Source organism: Syngnathus scovelli, chromosome 1, assembly GCF_024217435.2.
Source record: "Syngnathus scovelli strain Florida chromosome 1, RoL_Ssco_1.2, whole genome shotgun sequence".
Classification (NCBI taxonomy): Eukaryota; Metazoa; Chordata; class Actinopteri; order Syngnathiformes; family Syngnathidae; genus Syngnathus; species Syngnathus scovelli.
Window position 1 is genome coordinate 27782873 of NC_090847.1, and position 21766 is coordinate 27804638.

Below are 21766 nucleotides of genomic sequence, written 5' to 3' on the forward strand. Positions count from 1 at the left end.
GCGAGTGAATTTGTTAATCTGTGATTTATTTTTTTCCAGCTGAGGATATTTGTGAAACTTTTACTCTTATCCGTAGCAGTTTACTTTTTGGTTGCTGTTGAGTCACGAACACAAACCGGTAAGAAAGTGAATTTGCACATTTATATCCTATAATATAGTGTCATTATTATTATTGTTAGCATTATTACGCTGACAGCGTTTCCCCTGAGTGACGTCACATCAAGTTACCTGAACGTGTTTAACTCTTTTCTTTGTCCACGCTCGCGACTCAAAGGGGCCTTTGGTGGCCCAAAGGCTACAGCGAGAGGAAGTTTCCAAACATATTGCAATCACAGTCACATCCTAAAGAGCTTCAGGTTCTATTTATGTGCGTTTTACTTCCTCGATCCTGTCCTCTCTTCTGTTCAGGTCAGCTCCTGCCACCGGGCAACCTCACCCTTCGTTGGCTGAGCGACTTTGAACCACAACTGTGGTGGAGACACGAGCGTTTGCCACCAAACTGTGAAGAGCACAACAGTGAAGAACAGAGTGTAAGTTCATGACGGAATTTCGAGTCAGCGTTTTTTTTGTGTGTGTGTGTTGGCAAAACTGTTGAGATGCCTTTTGACCCTGAAAAAGCCCCGTGACACCTCTGCAGCAAATAAAAAGATTAATTTGTTGTTATTTCAGACTCATCAATCACCTCCTTCAGTCTACAACCTGGCAATGGAAGGGGGTTCCCTGTTTTTCTCTGTTCAGACCACCTGCAGCCTTCTCGGGACATTTCGGACCCACGATTATTATTCATCTTCTCCCACTCAGAGCTGGTGAGTAATGTGCAGTGCAGCATCATCTCGTCGGCGCTCTCGGCTCTCCTCGGGATCTCGCTTTCTATTATCAGTATGACCCCCTACCTCACCTCCCCGCCTCTTTGCTTAGTAAGCATGCTGTGATTACACTAAGTCATTTGTCATCCGCGCAAGGTTAGCGAACGAGGTGGAGGACGTGGCCTCCGGCGTCATGTCCTTGTCAGAGTGTCCGCACTACACGCTCACCAATGGCATGAGGACGGGCTGCTGTCTGCAATCCAAAGCCCAGGAGTCCATCCTGATGTTATTTAACGCTACCCTGAATGGGGGTCTCGTCAAGAACACCTTTCAGGAGAAGCCCGTGCTAGGTGGCGACGTCGTCACACATCTCAAATGTCTCTTTTGTCGATATTTGACCCGTGTAACTCTTTCCCACCTCAGTGAAAAACGACGTGCTGTAGCTTGTTTGTTCATCATCGGGTTTGCCCCGTGCAGGAATCAGGAAGTCATGTTCAGCAACGTGAGCCAACCTCGGGATTTCCTCAGTGATTTTCACAACAACAAGGTAAAGTCAAAGTCTGCTTTATTGTCAATTTCTTCACACGCCAAGACACACAAAGAGATGGAAATTACGTTAAAATGTGACCAGCACCATGAAATACCAAATTCCACCACTCTGTAATCTTGCGCTTTGAAAACATACATTGACCGTACGATTCAGGAGAACGTAAGAGAGTATTTTGCATTGTCAGCCTGAAGCTAAACAGTAAATAGACTATGTGTAATTCTCATAATTTGGGTGTAGCAAGTAGTGGAAACACAATAACTAAATTAAATGTATTCAATTATTTTTGTCTTCCTTTTAGAGTGACAGACTTTTCAGCCTTAATTTCCTGGAAAAGGAGGAAGAGGAGTGCCAAATCAGTGTGGTGACAGATCAACAGCAACAACCATACACGACACATTTGAATGTTCTATAGCGAATTGGGATTCATTAATTTATGATTTGTTTGGAATTTTCTGCTTGTTTTATAGGCAGGAGTCGCTAAAAAAAGAGAAAGAAAGAAAGAAAGAAAGAAAGAAAGAAAGAAAGAAAGAAAGAAAGAAAGAAAGAAAGAAAGAAAGAAAGAAAGAAAAAAAGAAAGAAAAAGAAAACAAGTCATCTTTCTGCCTTTCCGTTAATACACGAGGCCCTCTAGTGGCCGTTTGCGGTACTACAAATATGGCGACTCAGAATGGTCCTGATGCTGCGAGTGTACAGGATGCCTCGGACGCGCTTGCGTACAAAACGTGATTTTGCGCCGTCAATTTGACGCAGTCTCTGTGGCGCAATGGAATAGCGCGCTGGACTTCTAATCCAGAGGCTCCGGGTTCGAGTCCCGGCAGAGATGGGTCGTTGGGAGTCGCTGAGGTCGCCCCCTTTGTTTTGCTTGGGCTGCATCTTTTGATGAAACGTTTGGATGCTGTAGGTTGCCGTGATGGACACGAGTAATGCCAATAGAAAGACAGTTTGACAATATTATTTATTTTTTTATCTACACGTAAAACAATTAAAATGATGAGATAATAGAATAAAAGAGTAGAATTCCATAAAAAGATACTTTGTCGTCTATTCTTCTCATAGAATTGACACTAAGATACAAAATATACTAGTCCACTTAAAAATACAATTGTTGCAATTATCTCAATAAATGAGAATATAGTAAAAAAATACTTTCGTAATTTCTTTCCATTTTTGAAATCCAATAGACTAAAACAACAAATTCAACGAACAAGATTCAGCCTTTGCATGAGCAGCAAGACGACGACAGGCGGCGCCCCAGCATCATGTTCGACACTCAGGTGGCTGACCAAAACGTGCACGTACGTATCTTCTCGATATGAGCACAATTAAACACGAAATCAGTTTTGAAACTTTTGAAACATTCTTCACAACTCATCATTGGTGGACATCTGGTTATCCTTGCTAAGATTTCACCCAAGTTTCGACATCATCTTTTTGGGTTTAAAGGGGACCTTGATGTGGTTCCAATGACGTCACACGAGGGGGGGGGGGGGCGATAATTTTATTTTGAAATAAACTTTATTAGTTATTCTATTTCCACAGTACACGTTGTAGACAAGGGTAATAAATTCACCCCCAAAACATCCCCAAAGATCATCTGCATATGTTGCTGTGACAACACAAACTATCCAGATGTCGTTCTTTAAAGCGGTTACCAGCTTCTTTATTAAAACTAGAATCAAAGAATAATTAGAATTTGATTAAATTTTCGCAGACGGTGACAGTGAAACAGAGACAGAAGACAAAGAATGAGACAGACTGAAAGAGAGAGACGGAGAGTGAGAGAGCGAGGAGGAATGCGCCTCTAATGAGGATATGACGTCAAGTTGGGCAAATTGCAGTGAATGCAAGACGGGAAGTGGCTGTTTATAATACGACAATGAGAGCTCTGCAAACAAGCCGTTTTATTATTATTATTTTTTTTGTAGAATGACAATGATTTTACGTCATATTTGAAGGAGATTTATAACACAACAAGAACCTTTATCGCTATTTTATACTTCACGTATTTTGCGCCTATGTTGTTTATGTTTAAAATGTCATTTTTGTCATGCGTGGTTGGTTATATGTGCTCCCAATTTGCCCATCCCCTCTTCTACACATTCAATGTTTGTGGTTTTACGCTTTTATTTTGAAAAGTGTTACCGGAAACTAATAGATCATCCGATGACTTGATGTCGATCCGTGCGCAGCAGTAAGCGGACTGCCGCCACAGTGGAAAGAGGAGAGAGGGAGCAGAGGTGGAGGGGAAGAGGAAAAAAAGCAGCGGAATGGTGTAAAAGCCGAGTGAGAGCTGAGCAACATCGAGGACAGGCGACTAGTGCTGCTTTTCTTTTTCTCACTGTCCCGTCCAGCTCTGCCTTTTTGATGCCGTCCTCACGGAGTTTTGGCCCCATACTGGACTTATTCTTCCTGGTGGGCTGAACCATGCAGAGGCTGCTGCTGCTCCTCACTTTGCTGCTGACTTTACAAACTGGTAAGGATGCATTTTGGGCCGCGTCAAATGGAAACGAGGATAAATGTACAACTGACGAGGCACTGTTGGTATTCTTTGTGACGTAATTGGAAGCGATTTGGAGAGTTTGTGTGTAGGGGGGGGGGGGGAGAAAAGGCCACGCTTTCTTTCTTCTCTTTTTTTCCATGCCTTTTATTTTTTTTTTCAAGCCATGCATGCCGATGCCCTAACGTTGCATGAATGACCTTTGCAGATGTGTGAGTGATGCAACCTCCCCACTCGGACGCCGGCACTGAACCGTGAACGTGACGGGAATGAGTGTGATTGATCAGCTGTGCTTGTCTTGTCACTGCTCTCTCATCTCTTCACCTCTCCTCTCCTTTCCCGTGTCCTCCTTACCTGCGTGCATCATAAAACAGCAACGAAACAGTCGCTTGCCCCCCCCCCCCCTTACTTTTTCCTCCTCCTTTTCTTTTTTACCTGTCGTGGTAGCAGGTATTAAATAGTCACAGTTGCTAGGAGACAAAGGCTGTGAAGATGAGGAGCATGTAAATGCAACCTGTTTGATGAAGGTACCAATGTGCGTGCTATTGTCTATCGTCATAGGTATAGGGAGGGGGGGGGGGGCGTGTTCTGTTAAGGGATGATGTCACTGTGTCCGCCACCTGAATTGTGGAGGGTGGGTTAGGTGCAGCACCCATCCATGCTGTTGAATCCACATTTGGACACAATCCTTTTCATCAGTGCCACACACGCACCCCTTTGTTCACGTCACATGTTTTTCCACCCTTATGTCCACATGACAAACACACACCCACACACACACGCATTGTCCGCAAGCGTGTCATCCATTATCACTCTCCAAACACACACGTTTGCCCTCCCGCGATAGCCCAATGTTGCGGGGATGACGTCGTGCAGGGATGTAAAATATTTTAAAAATATTTCACAGTGTGCAATTTAAACATGGCAGCAAAAGGCTGCCCGGGGGCTTATTAACAATTGGGTGGTTATCAACGGAGCGGCTCATAATTTTGGAAGTTGTCAGGATGCGATTGTCGAGGAGTGATTGATTCAGCGTCGCCGGCCTTGAAACGACATACAAGGTGAGGAGCCCCTTAATGCGTTACTGCATAATCAATCGGGGCAAACACGATTTTAAGGACGAGGCAGAGCTTTGACCTGCGGTACTGCGCTCGAATGTATGCTTATTGTTAGCCTCATCAGTTTGTGATTATAGTTTAGCATGGATGCTTATTAAGAAGACATAGGCAGGGAATAATGTGGTGAAAGACTTTTGGTGGGCAGGAGAGGGCTTCCAGAAAACTGGACTGCTACAACCAAGGTGATCAGAGGAACGGGAAGCTGAGGACAGAGCAGCATGGTTTTGCTGTGTTTTCTTGCTGGTCACATCAGCTCGTAGTTGGTGACAGTAGCTCCTGAATGGGCCCGAGGAACTTGCTGGACGGTCGTGGTTCACTTCATAGAGCCGCTTGCGGTGACTCAAGATTCTGGTTTGGGTGTTTTTTTGTAGCTGAGAAGGAAACAAGTCAGCTCAGACGTTGTGGAGAGTAGATTACTGAAGTAGAGACAGAAATGTGGCCAAACAGAATTTGGAGCCCGCTTACGTCTGAATCGACCTGAATCCTTTCGACCTGTTGGTCCAAAGCCTTTTTTCTTCGACGACAATTTTCCATCAAGGTAAATCCCATTCGCGACGATTCAGAAGAAAACCCCACCGACGCGTCACTTGGATTACCGATGATCGAATGTGTGGTCGAAGCAAAACTAACAGCTCCGAGATCCTCGGCTTTTAAAGCCCCAATAATGCGATGGGGGGGGTGTTTGACAGGCTGGAGGCGATCGGAGTTATGAAAAGAAAGAGGCAAAGAAAAACAACACAGCCCCTTAAAAAGGTTTCTTTATGCAGAGTCCTTCAAGCAAGAGAGGCACACTTAACCACATCTGACTGAACCCCCCCCCACCACCACCACTACCCGGTCCAGGGTGACATTCTACAGTGAGGACCCCGTTTTGGAAAAAGGCGGATTGTTGACGGGCAGGTGGTTGAAGCCTGATTGAGAGCGATTAGACGGAGGTGGTTGAGGTTTTCTGGAGGGCTCCTCCGTCGAGAGGGGGGTGGAGAGTTCTGTGTGTTGGGGAGCCGGCGGGGGCTGTAAAGAGAAAGGAACCATTACTCGAGCTCCACTGCCCTGCTCATTCACTTCGAACATGTTGCCATTGCTTCTTCAAAGGCGGCTTTGCGCCGTAATCGCCAGGATGGGCCCCGTCCCGATTTGCACGAGTGACTTGTAACATTCCCCTTTTGTTTTTTTTCCACTCGGGCTTCTTTCTTTCTCCTTACGCCCCCACTTCTCTTTCCATCTACCCCTTCCTCTCGTTGGCTCTCTAATGGCTTCCAGATGTGTTTCTTGCATTCCTTTGGTCGGTGGAGAGGGGAAAGACGAGAGGGGAGGGGCGGGGAGGCTGGGGGTTATGAGATGGGGAGGGGGGGATCTGGCTCGTCCAGAGACGAAGCACATGAATTAAAACTGCGAACGCAAGATGAGAAATGAGCTTGGTGGAGTGGAGGGTTCGAGAAAGGACGGGAGTGCGTGTTGAGAACAGGGGATTGGGTGGAGGTGCTGTAACCTCAAAAGTCCCCCCCCCCCCTGCAGGAATGCGGTTGACACTGATGATGTCACTTCATTTCGGCGTTCTCCCACTTTCGGCTCCTCACCAGGGACGAGGGGAGAGAGGCGGGTTGGAGGGTGGCGCGTATTTGTCTCACTCTATCCTTCTTCCCTTGACGGTAACATTGGGGTCACCCAAATCGGTTCCACACTTCTCGCAACAACCACTGGGGGGGGGGGGGGGTCGATAGTTGCGCAACTAATAAGCCAGCGCTCCCGTCATCGGCGGTCATTAAAAAAATGCCGTGCGCATGCTTTATTTATTTTCTGCCTCGCCGACCTAATCGTGCCTGGAGGTCACGTTTACCTTGACTCGAACTTCCCGACGAATGGACTTTTACGTGTTTCGCAAGTCATCTCTGTTTCGTTGAAAACACCGCACGCCATCGGAAGTACGTTGAAGATGCCGCTGGCTACGAGGAATGGGACCGACAATCAAATCAGATTCCAGATCTTCTCAAAAGGTCCTCAGAAGGAATCTGGGGATGGGAATTTCAAACAGGAAGCCCCCCCCCCCTTGCCAAAAACCGTTGGTCATCCCCAGAGTATCACATTACAGGATTACTGCCAGGCACCTAACGCACAAACAGTTTCTGCTCCTCTTACTTATTCCAGATTTTCATCCCCTGGCCACAAAAAAAAAATGTCTGCACAGATTGTTGCGCCACTAAGTTAAGTTTGTGTCACTAATTTAATTCCTAAGCCATCACAAGACGCGGCGAGTGGAGTCTTGCGCAATCTTTGACATTGAGCCCGCTTCCATCAGCAAAGAAGCTCTCACCTTGAAGACGGCTTTGCACGGCGTTGTTGGCAAGATTTTCCATACGAATGCTCTCGCTCGGCTCCGAAAGGTCGCCGAGGTCGAGGCCCCGGGCTTTTATTGGCTGCCCCGTGACGGATGACATTGCAACTAGCGACAGTACATACCAATGAAATTAGATTGCACTGGATTCAATTAAAGCGGACCTTGGGAGAGATCATTTATCGACGGGATGTCACTTATAAAATAGTCACGCTGTACTCCGTCGCTCACCGATGTTTACACCGCTCCATCACGTGAGGGGGGGGCAGTGACTTTAGAGCAGGGGTCCCTAAACTTTTGCAAATGGAAACTAGTTTTAATGTTTTCAATATAATTCTCAACAATGATTTAATAAAAGTATAAAATGCAAAAGTCTCAACGTCTTTACATTTTCAAATGAAGTACCATCACCCGTGTGCTAATTTTAGAACAAGGCCGCAGGCTACTACGGGTAGAACCAATCTGTCGACTAGTCCGCGAGTCGACTTTACTACTCCATCTGCATCGATGTTTAATGCTTTAAATGTTTTTGGCATCTCGTTTTCCAATCGAAAATTGATGTTTGAACTGTGTTTGTAAGGCTAGCGGCGATTGAAGCTAACAAGGCTAATGCTTAGTTTTCCCGCTCTCGGACTGGCGCTAACATGAAAATGTTTTTCATCACATCAAAAAATCTTTAATTGTCCAACCCATTTGGGTTCTTTGTGAGTAGCATTCCGCTCTAACGTGACTTTCAATGCTCAAAATCAATCGGGAACCACCACCGCAAGCCATCGATTGGCAATAGCATGGACTGCGGCGCTACGAGGCGCGCCGCTTCGTGCGTATACGTCCAAGCGTGTCCAGAGAACGACCATTGTTACTTAGGGTTGCCCTTAGTTACCGCACACTAGTCTTTGTCAGCCGCCAACCACGTTGGCTACGATTCGCTAGCGGATTACCAGCGGCTTCCCGGCTTTTTTTCCTGAGCTCCGGCATATTCATGTGCCCGTAATGTGTCAGATGCGTCGTGGCCAAATTATCATATTATCCTCTAGTCATCCTGGAGTTGCCATGGCCACACTTTTCTATCATTGTGTCAGTGGTCCTCACGGGCTGTCGCCATGGTAACGGCAGAGGTTTGCCACGCACACGTACTGTAGCGCACTTCACCCTAAAGAATGGGTGGGAGCCTCGAATGCCGTCATGACATTAAAATGCTCCTTTTTTTTCTTGCGGTGATGTTAACGGTAGAAAAATCAAATTTAAAAAAAGGGTGGTGGGAACAGAAAGGTGGTTGGAGGACAAAAAGGGATGAAAAGGGAATGGAGTCATTGACAAAAGACGGAGAGAGAGAGAGGGAGGTTGCCGTCTGCTTGTAAAAAGGAGGCTTATGAGGTAAGATGACAGAGGAAAGGAGCGAGCGGGCGGACAATGCGGCAAACAAAAGACATCGTCTTTGTCCAAAACCTGCTCCCCCCTCCCCAAATTCCACACACACACACACACACACACACACACACACGCAGCCCAAGATTCACCTTTGTGTTTTGAGTGGGAGTGCGCACAGTAGGACGCCTCCTTTCACTGACCCAAACCCCCCCCCCCCCCCCCCCCCCCCCCCACTCCACATCATAGGCTCCCCCATTATTGCGTCCCCATATAGCGTCACCATGGCGATGAGTTATTATGGCCATCCAGGCGGGCGGCCATATTGTTAAGGAAACATGTGGTTGAGTTCCCGTAGTCAGATTAACAGAGGCAGAAAGTGCGTGCCACGTGAATCGTGTAAACCAAAGCAGGAAAATGTTTTCGAGCCTGTGAAAGTAGCTTGAGCAAACTGCGCTTAGGCAAAGTGCAGTGAACTTAAATCACTTCGCAAACAGAAGAGAACAGATTTTCCCCAAAAAAGAAACTCTCATTTAAAATTCCTTGGAACGGATTAATGGTATAAAATCCTCGGGAACGGATTAATGGTATTTCCATTTCTTTCAATGGGAAAAGATGATTTGACAATTATAACTCCTAATTGGATGATTAACTTAAGAAATATGTATAATGAAAAAAACCAATCCTTTAATATTTACAACAATGGATTATAATAATAATAATTGTTGTTATTATGATTTATTTTATATTACTTTGTCTTTTAATTTTACAGCAGAAGGAATAATTGTCAAAAACCGTCATCCTTACGACGCGAAGCTTTCGATCAACACGTCGGGGTGACTCAACGATGTCGAGGATTGCAACTTTGTCCTGAAACGATGATGTCATCCCCCTCCACGGCGCCGTCTGCGGACCTCCGTGTCTCTTTGTTCTCCGTTTTTCCGCACGCCGCTGCCGGCTGCGCTGAATCGAGCACATCGCAGAATTGATTTGTAGTGTATCGATGAGCGCCAGAGAGATTGAAGGGAGGGCTTAACGTAGTTGAATATTTGTTCCGGATTCATTAGAAAGGCTTTGTCAGACCACCAAATCCGCTGGTGAGCACACCGGCGTGCAAAAACTTTTTGGGCTGGCTAATTTCCAACGTCATCTGTTGCTATGGTGACCCGATTTTGTAATCCAGCCAATGCTGGATTGGATGGGACGGGGAGGTGCAAGCAAGAGACAGGCAGGGAGACTTTATGGATGGGAGCAGGGAGGAGGCCGGACGGAGACAAAGACGATGCGACGGATACGTAGGAATCCACGCGAGCGCCGTTTGACTCTTACGGAGAGAAAGAGGTGACGCAAGCCTGGAGAGGAACGTTGAAATCAAGCGAGCGTTGACATTTGCAGCATAGCGCCGGGGTATGCGGGGGCAAATCGACAGCACGCAGGCTAAAAATAGCTCCAGATGTCTTTGCATGCATCTGCTGTACCCTCTTGTTAGTTCACAGGTACAAACGCCGAGCTGCTGAAGCTCGGAGGCCCGTGGCGTCTCACTAATCTGAGTCACCTGGTGATGGCGTGCCGGCGTTGGGTCGGGTCCGTTTGACAGGCTGTGGCTGGCGTCAAAACGATGCTTACGTTGGCTGGAGGAACTCCAAAAAATATGTTTCCCAAGACACGTATTTGTTCTCACGGCACACCATCGAATGAAAGATGCAAGTTGTAGTTCAGATGATTTTTTTTTTTGCTTTAATTTGCAAGTGAAATATTGACGTATTCTTTATCCTCTGCGAAGAAAAAAATACTATTACTCTGGATACTGACAGGCTGCTTCTTGTTTATTTTAAATGTCTAGTACATCTAAAATATATCATCAGCGTTTTGTTTTTTAGCTGGCATTGTTTATTATTTACCAAAATCACACAATTTTCCACATTTCCTTCTCTGTATTTTCATCACATAATACACCTTACTGATCCCAGGCATTAAAATGAACAAGAAAAGAAATGTTATCTATTTACTGCATGTTTTTACAACTTACACTATTATATGTTTGTCTTTAAAAAAAAAAAAAAACACCACACGTTATACTTTTTAGTTTCCAGCGCCGCTGTAACAAATTAACAGCATTTCTATTCAACTCTATGAGGAAAGATGCTTTGAGGTACAAACTGCCTTTTTTTGTGTTTCCCCAATAACCAAATGAAATCATTTTTTGGCCTTTTTTCGGATCTGAAAATTCCACTCCTCCCCAAAAGTCAGCATTTCACAGCAGTAAGGAGCAGCAAACCGCCTCAACGTGTCGATTACACGTTTGGGCTGGACTGCGGTCGTGTTTGCGTGCGTCCACAGGAAGTGGCTCGCCAGCTAGCGGCGGCGGCGGCGTGTTTTTTGTGTGCGCGCGACCTCTTTGTGTGGACGGGGCCCTCCGCTGGTATCTTGGCCACGAGTGACTCAAGGAAATCAGGACACTCTATATTTGTCACTGCAGCATAACCCACATCATGGACGACTACGAGTTCCGCTGCGTACGCCGTGCCTCCATTTTTTTTGTCTTTTAACACCTCGAATGAAAACAAACAAACACACTTTGTGGTGTTGACAAGTGTTAAGTGGATAATATGGAAATGAGAAGGCGAGGAGCACATGTTGAAATGAGTCAGAATTTTTTTTTTTTTTTTTTCGCTCTAGATTGTTCATCCGCTGACTTTGGATTACATTTGCGGTTTACTGTTGAGGGAATACCTCCAACTGGCCTCGCCGAGGTAGCTGAAGGGAGGATTTGCTTGGCCTCGGGCCGCCGTCGACTTTGCGGCTTCGTTAAAAAAGGAAAAGGGGGGGGATCAGCCCGTGCGTGTATAAAAAGCGGCTTTTCGTGCTGTTTTGTGTAAAGAAGCCGCCCTTCACGTGCTGTTAATTAGCATCAAATTGTGATGCATGACTTTAAATGGAAATTGTGTCTCATTTCATCTTGGCAAATGAAAAGCTCCTATCTTTTTTTTTTTTCGGTTCTCCTTTTTGGGCTCAGTGTTGAATTATTCGAGGTATGCATGCCGCAGAGCTCCATCTGCATCTGATTCCCTCCTCTCCGTTCCTGCGTGTAGCTTCGCACATCTTCTTTATCTTCAGAATATTAATGTGCAGCACTGTCAGAAGCTATTGTTGTGATTGGTGCAGGAGTCTTTCTTTCCTTTTTTTTTTTTTTTTTTTCCTTTTTGCATGACTGCCTTCTTTCGCATTAGTGGGCATAATGCACCTCGGCGAATCACAGCCAGTCTCCTCGAATATGGAATAAGCGAGCCGACGAGGAGAATGAGGAGTGAGGGTCGTGACTTGGGTTGGGCCAGGCATATGGCAGTTGGTTCAAAAAAATGGTGAGAGAGGGATGGGAGCCCTTCAGAGAAACTCTGGAGGCCTCCGAGGGAGAAGTGTGAGGGAATGGGACGAAAAGAAGGAGGGAGGGGGTGGAGAATTTGGTTGGGCGGTCAAATAAAGTGAAACGGCAACAGTGGGAGGCGATGACGACTGAAGGAGGGAGAGAGAAAGTGCCGGAGGCTTGATATTTAATGTGATAAACGAATTGTGACAGTGCGCCTCGAACCCCCTTCCAACCAGCAAGGAGGAGAAACAGGGGGAAAAAAAAAAAAAAAAAGGCGTCATGGCTACAAATATAAAGTCGAAATTTGCCATGGAACTACTGGAATACGATAATAATGAGTGAATAATAACGAGACGCGCCGTGCGGGAGTCCTGTCCTGGAGGGACAGCTAATTACAACTTGACATCCAAGAGACACACAATAGCGTTTCTCTCTCTCTTTTTTTTTTTCTTTTCTTGATTTGCTCCATTTTCCACATGAGGCAGCAACACTCGGGTTCATCTGGCGGGGCATAATCGCGGGGTCCAGGCGAAGCGAGCAAACAATGATGGCCACTGTAGCTCGGGAAGCCTGCGAGATGACTCACAGGGAGGAATGAGCAAGAAGGGGGTGAGGTCGGGGCGACGGTGAGGCACGAGGGGGGCGGGGCTTCCGAGACTTGACAAAACAAGAAAAAAGGGGGATGAGAGAGCGAGAGACACCCCAGGCTGAAATTGCCTTTTGATATCCTCTCGACTGAGTCAGCATGAGACGCTCGGTCTTGATTTCCACGCAAAATGGCCGAAAGATGGCAATCACGACATTCCATCGGAGCGCAGTCAATTAGCCCGAAATAAAACCACGGGTGAAATGAACGTTTCCTCAAAGGTTCATCTGGCCACTCACTCCTGTGTTTTATTTTTTTTCTGCTCCCCTTCAAGCGTGGACCGCGAGGTTCTCCCAGGAACCGGCAGACCAGTCGGTGGTGCGGGGCCAGCGGGTGATCCTGTCCTGCGTCGTCTTCAACTACTCGGGCATTGTTCAGTGGACCAAAGATGGGCTCGCGCTTGGCATCGGCGAGGACCTGCGGGGTGAGACGTCAAGCGTGCCACGCGCCAGCCGCATGCAAATGAGGAGTCGCCTTTCGCCAGGCTGCCCAGTCGTTTACGATTCGGGGCGCTCTCGGGACCTTTATGGCACTCAATCAATTTGATTGCAAAGACATAAACCTCGCACGCATAAAAAGCCCACGAGAAGTGTCGCATCTGGCCCAAACCCGGTTTTATGTACTTTTCAAAGTCACCCTTATAACCTCCCTCTGCTTTTTTTTTTTTTTACATCAAATTTCCAGGACATAAAAGTCTCTATAAAGTGAAAATAAATGTCTTGTAAATTTGACACAGCAAAGAGAGGAGGGTTGTTAACGACCCTGCCAAATTTAAATTGTTTAAAACATGTCGGCTGTCACATCAGGATTAAAAAAAAATCCAAATCGCCAAAGCTGGATTGTAGTACACAACCACCATTGTAGCATTTATGTATAAAACAGACTTGTGTTTGTGTAGTCGTGTGTGTGCGTGTGTGTGTGTGTGTGTGTGTGTGTGTGTGTGTGTGTGGTCTTTTCATACGCTTTCTTGCCCTCCACATTACACATGCAAATGCATGTATGTCTAAACAAGGCGCACACGCACGTGCGAGCACAAGCAAGGACACACAAGGTTGTGAGGCGAGCGGACCAACAACTCGGGCTCTCGCTCCCGTCTCACGCTCTCGCCTCCGTCTGAGCAGCAAATTGTGTGCACCGTGCCGTAGAGTCGATTTGAGTGCCCCAAAAATAAGTAAATAAATACATTACTGCTTGGTGACCGAGCGCGTCGATGCCACCTCTTGGTGAGAATGTGCAGCTGAGGCACAGCTGGCGGACATGGGGGGGGGGGGGGGGGGGTGATGGATGTGTGGGCATCACAAAATACAAGGATTAATTGAAATGAGGGTCATTCATGTTTCAAGGATTTACATTTGAGATGTGTCTTCCTAGCCTGGCCTCGGTACCGAGTGCTGCGGGTCCAGGAGCTGGGCCAGTACAACCTCGAGATCCTGTCGGCTGACCTGTCTGACGACTCCTTGTACGAGTGCCAGGCCCCCGATGCCGCCTTGAGGTCCAGGAGGGCCAAGCTCACCGTCCTCAGTACTTTTCCCTCCTCGTTGTCGTTTAGTATTTTGCCGATTGCTGTCACAATCCCCCCTCCCCCCCATCCTTGTGCAGTCCCTCCAGATGACCCGGTGATCGACGGCGGTCCGGAGGTTCTGCTCAACGCGGGGGAGTCCTACAACCTCAGCTGTGTGTCCCGGGGTGCTAAACCACCTTCCATGATCGAGTGGCTTAAAGATGGGCTGCCTATAGACGGGGCCGTCAGCGCCACCGTGAGTCCAAACGACGAAAGACGCGCAGACGAATGTGACCTTTGACCTGTTCTGTAATGGCTTCAGGAGGTTCTTCCAGACCGTAAGAGGGTGACCACGCGCAGCTTCCTTCCTATCCACCCCATCGACATGGACACGGGGAGGAACTATAGCTGCGTGGCTTCCAACCTGGCCGCCCCCGCCGGCAGGAGCACAACCGTTACGCTCAATGTGCATCGTAAGCACGCTAACCGTCCTCTCAGCAAAAAAAAGTCAAAAAACACAAAAACAAAACTGCTGATTTTGCGAGGAACAAGAATTTATTTTTGCCATCTGCGTCTCACAGATCCTCCAACAGTGACTTTGTCCATCGAACCTCGTTCGGTCCTGGAGGGCGACAGGGTCACCTTTACTTGTCAGGCTCATGCTAATCCCCCTATTATGGGCTACAGGTCAGTTCCTTTTGCTAATATAAGGGTGTCTAACTCAAAATCCAGTAGTGGTCGCTTAAGTCCTCGCACTTGGTACTTAAGTACAGAAGTAGAAATACATATGCCGTGAAATATCCTTAAGTACAAAATTAAAAACTACACATTAAACATAAAAATGATGCTAACTAGCTAGCTAGTTTTCGCTCAGGCTTTTATGCTATGAAAACAACAACAAGAAAAACTTTCGTATTAATGTAAATACTGACTCATCTTCTTTGCTTATAGCCTGACATGTATTCAACTCAAAACTACAGATTAATGTAGATTTTTATTCATATTAAATATCATTGTCTTGGCTAGCTAGCTAATGTTAGCTCAGGGTTTTACGCGATCAAAAACTAAATTATTTCATGATGGAATTGTCTCATAGCCAACAGCAAACATTTTTCTTGAAAAACACTATGGAGGGCAATTATTTTGTTTCTTCAAATCTGTTATATTCATGTTTTATTATAAATCCCTCGTATCTTATTCAACCGAGTGGTCGGAAAAAATATTAAATAGACAATTTTGATAAAGTAAGGGGTTGAAAGTAGTTCCTTCCGGTGTTGCTTAGGTGGGCCAAAGGTGGCGTGGTTCTGCAGGGTGCCAGGGAGAGTGTGTTCACCACCAAAGCGGACCACTCCTTTTTCACCGAACCCGTCTCATGCTTGGTCTTCAACGCGGTGGGAAAGACCAACGTCAGCATCCTCGTGGACGTTCACTGTGAGTGTCTCAACCTTACGCTAGCTCCTTCCGCGACCTCCCTTTCCGACATTTGTTTCCACCTCTCCAGTTGGTCCCATTCTCTTGGTGGAGCCTCAACCCAAAACGGTGGACGTCGACTCCGACGTCACCCTTAACTGCAAATGGGCCGGGAACCCTCCGCTCACTCTCACGTGGTTCAAGAAAGGTTCCAACATGGTAAGAAGAGCAAATGCGAAATGAATGGACTCGGGATCGGCTTGTCGTGTGACGTGCGCTCGCTACACAGGTCCTGAGTAACGGCAACCAACTGTACCTGAAGTCGGTGAGCCAGGCCGACGCAGGCCAGTACGTATGCAAGGCCATCGTGCCGCGGATTGGCGTCGGAGAGACGGAGGTCACCCTCACTGTCAACGGTCAGGAAATGACAAAAGCATTTTCAAGTCCAAATCGGATTTTTGTGCTTAAAACGCCTGTCTGCCTTTTCCCTACGCAGGCCCGCCCATTATCTCCAGCAAAGCCATCCAGTATGCGGTGCGAGGGGAGCGAGGCGAGGTGAAATGCTACATCGCGAGCACGCCCCCTCCAGATAAGATTGTAAGTAGCGCTGACCCGTCCACCTTTGATTCAAAGTCAGTTCATCACTTCTACTTTTTCTCCATTTGAGGAGAGGAACATTGACATACTGTCAGCCATGATTGATTTTTGTGGTATTTCAAACCGTTTTCTCGCTTAAACACCGGATGCATCGGTTTGATACTTGTGAAGGCTTGGAAAATATCCAAAGGCAATGCTAATAACCAAAAATGTCAGTTAAAAAGTACACAGCTGTTCAAATTTACAGTTGAGGTTTTGTGTAGACAACGTAAATGTGATGTGACATACACTCAATGAACATCAGGGAATGTAAACATACTTGAACAATAATGATTTTTTGAGCACTGGTGGAGATAGCTTGGATCCCAGGTTTCTTTGCCGTTTTGGTATTTTCCAACTTTTCAGGGACATTTTTTTCCATATTTCCGCTCATTACCTGCAGAAAACACATCATGAATCATAATCAGAATTTTTTGAAGAATTATTTGGATTATTAAAAAAAAAAAAACTAATGGAGCCCTATGCCCCCCCCAGGAAAAAAAAATTCTAGCTGCGCCACTGCCTTTGAGGGAAAAAGTTCAGAAAATTGCATGCCGCAGTTGGATTGTTTCGAGGGAGCGTAAACAAACTCCAGCCGAATCGGCCATATCATAGAAATGTGTCTTTAAACGTGTCTTAAATGTTTCTACTGAGGTAGCACTTCTAATATCCATTGGTAGGGCATTCCAAAGCTCTGGAGCCCGAATAGAAAATGCTGCAGACATTTTTCTTCAAAACAAGCAGGGGGTGAAGGTGAACAATTCGGCGCCGATCCAAATCTAGATTTTTTGCCCTCGGGGGATCTCTGTGCCATTTCGCACCATGACCCCGCTCCTGCTTTCAGGCACTGTCCCTTCCTTCTGTGGGAAAAAAAAAAAATTCCTCCTCCATCCCATATATCAACAAAGCAACACTAAGCCGGTCCGATTTTAGCTCGTGCGTCAGAAAAGCGTCCCGGATGCTTTCTCCGCTCAGCTGCATCGCACGGGCATCATTTGACGGATGCGTCCTGACTGGCGACGCGGACCCCCCCCCCCCCCTAATGCGGCCGCCGCAGCTCGGGACAAGAAAAGATTTATAAAATATAAAAAGGACGGCGGGAGGAACAGTTGTCCCAGTAAACGCCACAACGGGAAGAATCTCCTTTTCCGGAACAAGTGGGCACATTATGGGAACATGTGGGCTCTCATGCATAATTAACTGGCCTCGATACACTATATGCTGAATAATACAGCTGCTTTTAGTGCCTTTAAAGATGGAGGACAAGTCCCCTCACTCCAAGCTTGCCCCCCCCCCCTCCCCACCCCCACCCCTCGGCGTGCGGCGTGAATATATTTCTGACACGTGCACGCATGTCATTAGATAAAGAGGTTAGGGTCACTCGAGCATGATGAAAGGGGTCGTAAACCCGGGGTGAGATTTCGCTCGTCCGCATCCCATCAAGCGAGTTTGCGATGGCGTGCAGGTGTGGGCGTGGAAGGAGAACGTGTGGGAGGAGGAGAAGGGCACGCTTCTGGAGCGCTACACGGTGGAGCAAAGCCGAACGTCGGCCGAGGGCGGCGGCGTCCTTTCCACCCTCACCATCAACAACGTGATGGAGTCCGACTTCCTGAGCTCCTACAACTGCACGGCTTCCAACTCCTTCGGGCCCGGCACGATGATCATCACCTTGGAAGAAGCGGGTGCGTTTGAAAAAATTGTGATTTCAAAACGTCAACAAAATCCAAATGATCTTAAAAAAAATGAAGAGGAGCATCAAAATCTCAAGTGAGCTTTGTGGGTTTTTTTTTTTTTTTTTTACAGAGGAGGTCCCGGTGGGGATCATCGCCGCTGGCACGGTGGGCTCCACCATCCTCTTATTCATCTTCCTCCTGATCCTCGTACTCATCTTTTACCGTCAACGCAAAGGCAGTGAGTCAACAAACATGAACCCCAAAAACCCAAACAAGCTCCACCTCTGCAATGGTTGTGCTTCCAGGTCGGCGAGGGGTGACGCTGGGAAAGCCGGACATTAAGGTGGAAACCATAAACAAGGAGAGCCACAGCTTGGAGGAAGACACGGGCAGCGTGTCCACGGCCTCGCGGATGGTGAAGGCCATGTACTCGGTGAGCTGCGCGCTCGCGCGTAACCTGGCTTCCCCGCGCCTTCTCCTTTACCTCTAATTCCATTTTCTTCTTTTGTGTCGCGTTTGGTTCCCTCACTTCCTGTTCTCCTTTTTTTGGTTTGGTTCTCCTCTTTGACCGTTTAGTTTCTCCCCTCTGTGTCCTTCTCTCCCTCCAATCAGCCCTTTAAGGACGACATCGAGCTCAAGTCGGACCTGCGCAGCGACACCCTGGACACCCGCCAGGAGTACGACCTGAAGGTAAGCCCTCCCCATTTTTTTTTGGTCATTATTATTATGATTCATTATTCAACACCACATGGAAGGAGAAGTCGAGCCTGCGTGCATCTTTTCTGCATTTTGCGCCTGCGGGCGTTGGGCCGAGGTAATGAATCTACTTGATTTTCATGGAGCTGTCAAAACGCGCGCTGCCGAGCCTCCGGTCGGAAGGCGAGTCGGATCATCTTAAAGGAACGCAGACATGAATCCACCCCGGGAGGTGGTTAGATCACCCCGACAACAGCCGGGATTCATTCCCCCACCCCTCCCTCCCTCGACTGCCGAAAGCACCGGCGCTGTGAAACAATGGCCCAGTGAGGCGTCTGGTTACGTGAGAGATGATGAGATGGAAGACTCGTGTCAGGAATAGTCAGTCTTCCTTCGCCCAGTTTGTTGGCGAGATTCCACTCTGATTCATCCACTTGAATCAGAGCGAGGCTCGGAGCCAGGGGCGGTTCTAGGATCAGACGTGAGCCCCCTGGCCGCGGAAGGGGAATTTGAACGCAGTTACTATGAAGGAGAACTTTCTTTGACTACACCATCAAACCTTCATTGGATTTGTAGAACCGTCTAAATTTTTGGAGGAACACAATCAATTTGAATCACTGTTTTGATTTGTTTCCCAAGGATCCCACCAACGGCTACTACAACGTACGAGCTTCCACGCTTGACGAGGGCCGTCCCGCCTCCCGTTCCACCGTGCACTACTCCGACTACCGCTCCCCGACGGGAACCCCTGGTGGTGCCGCGTCCATTAGCGGCAGCAGCGCGGGAGGCTCCGGCGCCACGGCCAGCGGCGGCGCGCCCGGCCCGCCGGGCCCCCTCACCTCCCCGGGCCGCCCCCAGGCCTGCTATGACCCGCGCCCCCCTTCCAGACTGTCCCACATCAGCTACGCGCAGTTTAACACGTTCACCCGCGGGGGCCAGAGCCAGCAGGCGCCCAGCAACCCGGCCCCCGCCGCCGCCGGCGCCGCCGGCGACTTCCCGGGCGACTGCGGGCTGCTGGACTCCACCTCCCAGCTAGCGTACGACAACTACGGATACCCGTCGCACTACCAGACCTACCGGATAGGCTTCGCCCCATCCAGCCTGGCCCCGCTGGAGGCCGGCCCCTCCTATGAGATGTACGGCGTGGGATCGGGGGTGGCCGGGCCAGGGGTGGGCGTGGGTCCCGGGGGCCCCGCCCCCTCAGGCGCGGACACGGGACTCGGGAAGTACGGCAGCTCCACTCGCTTCTCCTACACGTCGCAACACTCCGACTATTCCCACAGCCGGCACACGCAGCGGATGCAGACTCACGTGTGAAAGCACTCCGACGGCACGAAGGAGTGTCTTCGACATGGCGTTGCAGCTACAACCAACACACACATATTTACACGCACACACCAACACAAAATACGGCACACGCGCGTGCCGGAAAAGGCAGACAAAAGTGTGGGCGGCCGACTGCGCGCTGGCCAACGTGTTTGGAAACTCGGCGAGAGCGGACGGCGTGAGTCACAATCATGACGAGGATGGACGACGAGGATTTTTGCTTTGGGTTGCCGGACTGCGTCTTGAGTTTCCACGAAGCAGCACAACTCGAGGGCAAAATGAATCGCGCTCCACCACGGGGTGAAAGAACGGCGCAGGGTTGCGAACTCTGGCGGAGGCGCGACTCGTTCAAAGTCTGACACGGTACATGTGATTGGGAGAAGCCTCAGAGGGCGGGAGTCGTTTATGGCTGCCATCTTTTCTTGTCCAACGTTTCCCATCATGCTTAGTAGTAGGGATGCTCAATACCACGGTTTTTGTTTTTTTCAGTTCGGTACCGGTTCTGGTTTTCATTCACCGATACCAAGTCCCGATACCACTTGATGGCTCGTAAAATTTGAATGAACACAATGACAATTAATTCGAATCAATTTCTGCCTTCCCAGCGCACATGATGACTCACCGATGTGTTAAACGGCTGCAACGTAGCACCGAGGAAGATTTTTTTGCTTTAAGTATCGATGACTAATATCGGTATCGGGACCGGCTCATCCCCTACGTATTCGTCGGGGGAAAGTGGTTGTTCGTAGGAAGGTCATCATCCTTTTTGCACTGCATCAACAGTATTCATGCTTGGACGTCTCTCTTCTATATCTGTCGTCTTTTAATTTTGCACACATGACTAGAGCTTTGTATTCTATTTTTTAACATTACAGAATTATTTTTGTCAATGTCAAACATAAAATGATGTGTATGTATGGACCAAATGTCGGAGGAGTTGTGCCATCAAAAAGGGTATACCAGTGTATAAAAAAAACCCAACAACCTAGTGCCAAGTGTTCATATTGTTCTTCACCGTAGACCATGTACAGTAGTATGCAGTAGAAGCTCCTTCTATTGGCGACTGTTGCTTTACAAACCAGGTGAGGGACCTTGTTTTAAGACTTTTTCCTCAGCTTGGGCCTTTTTCCCCACCCCCGAGCTCTAAACTAAAAGACTGGTGCGGACGATGAGAAAAACACACGTGGGGTTTAGAACTGAGTGGCCTTATCGGAAGAACATTATCCTTTCTCATCGTCTGCCTGCCAAAAGGGCCGGAAGAGAATGTGTATGGCGAGGCTCCGTGAAGGCTGTCTACAATATTGACATGTAGTAGTAAGTGTGTGTGTGTGTGTGTGTGAGAGAGAGAAGTCAAGATGGAGTGTGTGGGCATTGGCACGCACATCAATTTGTACAGTGTGTTTGTATAGATGTGTGAATGGATACATGCATACTCCAAACCGCCTCTGACTCATGTGTGCGTGGGACTGTTGTATGCTGGTGTGTTTCAATATATGTCTATCATTTCTCTCACGATCTAGTACTTTTATACCTCTGGTAGGACTGTATCCTGTATTATTGTGTCTTTGACTTTAGAAAACCCCAATGTTTATGTTATTGTACTGTTCCGTAGCAGGAAAAAAAAAATGTTAAAAGTATGTTATCGAACTTTTTTTTTAATTTCTCTACCTTCAATATTTTTTAAAAATGTATGTAATTATTTTTCCACAGTATTACATAAATAAAAGCACTGTTTTTTTAATTAAAAATATAAGTAATCTGTCTTTCCTTATTTTTGACTACATATTTGACTGTCACTTTACACAATATAACACGGTGACGTGTTACTTTGAAAAAAATG

General features: G+C 47.6%; 2 protein-coding genes, 1 long non-coding RNA gene and 1 other non-coding gene across 5 annotated transcripts; 3 read left to right on the plus strand and 1 right to left on the minus strand.

Annotated features, from left to right (window-relative positions):
* Positions 1-25: 25 nt before the first annotated feature.
* Positions 26-1900, plus strand: LOC137840230 (uncharacterized). Its single transcript, XM_068650466.1, has 5 exons — positions 26-118; positions 409-530; positions 670-806; positions 963-1353; positions 1655-1900. Exons 3-5 carry the CDS (start codon positions 706-708, stop codon positions 1766-1768), a joined length of 606 nt encoding a protein of 201 aa, XP_068506567.1. The 5' UTR covers positions 26-118; positions 409-530; positions 670-705; the 3' UTR covers positions 1769-1900.
* Positions 1901-2105: 205 nt separating this feature from the next.
* On the plus strand, positions 2106-2179 carry trnar-ucu (transfer RNA arginine (anticodon UCU)). Its single transcript has one exon. It is a non-coding gene; the product is annotated as a tRNA-Arg (tRNA).
* A 688-nt stretch (positions 2180-2867) lies between these two features.
* kirrel1a (kirre like nephrin family adhesion molecule 1a) lies at positions 2868-21679 on the plus strand. Of its 2 annotated transcripts, none has more exons than XM_049748395.2 (15): positions 2868-3829; positions 12959-13108; positions 14056-14205; positions 14284-14441; positions 14508-14658; positions 14767-14872; positions 15468-15616; positions 15687-15814; positions 15885-16011; positions 16092-16192; positions 17697-17913; positions 18035-18142; positions 18210-18337; positions 18481-18594; positions 19240-21679. In XM_049748395.2, the coding sequence occupies exons 1-15, from the start codon at positions 3781-3783 to the stop codon at positions 19915-19917; spliced, it is 2514 nt and encodes an 837-aa protein (XP_049604352.1). In that variant the 5' UTR covers positions 2868-3780; the 3' UTR covers positions 19918-21679. The 2 variants fall into 2 exon arrangements, with proteins under 2 accessions (XP_049604352.1, XP_049604357.1); XM_049748400.2 differs by having other exon boundaries at positions 2869-3829; positions 18517-18594.
* On the minus strand, positions 5434-7054 carry LOC125985579 (uncharacterized). Its single transcript, XR_007487343.1, has 2 exons — positions 6809-7054; positions 5434-5982 (listed from the first exon to the last, which is right to left on the minus strand). It is a non-coding gene; the product is annotated as an uncharacterized lncRNA (long non-coding RNA).
* Positions 21680-21766: the final 87 nt, after the last annotated feature.

What these genes read in the sequence shown, in the direction of transcription:
- LOC137840230 (XM_068650466.1), top strand. Translation starts at nt 706, where the DNA reads ATGGAAGGGGGTTCCCTGTTTTTCTCTGTTCAGACCACCTGCAGCCTT. An exon ending in TCTTCTCCCACTCAGAGCTG is followed by an intron (nt 807 to 962) that starts GTGAGTAATGTG and finishes CATCCGCGCAAG; the next exon opens with GTTAGCGAACGAGGTGGAGG. An exon ending in GTGATTTTCACAACAACAAG is followed by an intron (nt 1,354 to 1,654) that starts GTAAAGTCAAAG and finishes TCTTCCTTTTAG; the next exon opens with AGTGACAGACTTTTCAGCCT.
- kirrel1a (XM_049748395.2), top strand. Translation starts at nt 3,781, where the DNA reads ATGCAGAGGCTGCTGCTGCTCCTCACTTTGCTGCTGACTTTACAAACT. An exon ending in CGTTACGCTCAATGTGCATC is followed by an intron (nt 14,659 to 14,766) that starts GTAAGCACGCTA and finishes TGCGTCTCACAG; the next exon opens with ATCCTCCAACAGTGACTTTG. An exon ending in CGCCCCCTCCAGATAAGATT is followed by an intron (nt 16,193 to 17,696) that starts GTAAGTAGCGCT and finishes GATGGCGTGCAG; the next exon opens with GTGTGGGCGTGGAAGGAGAA.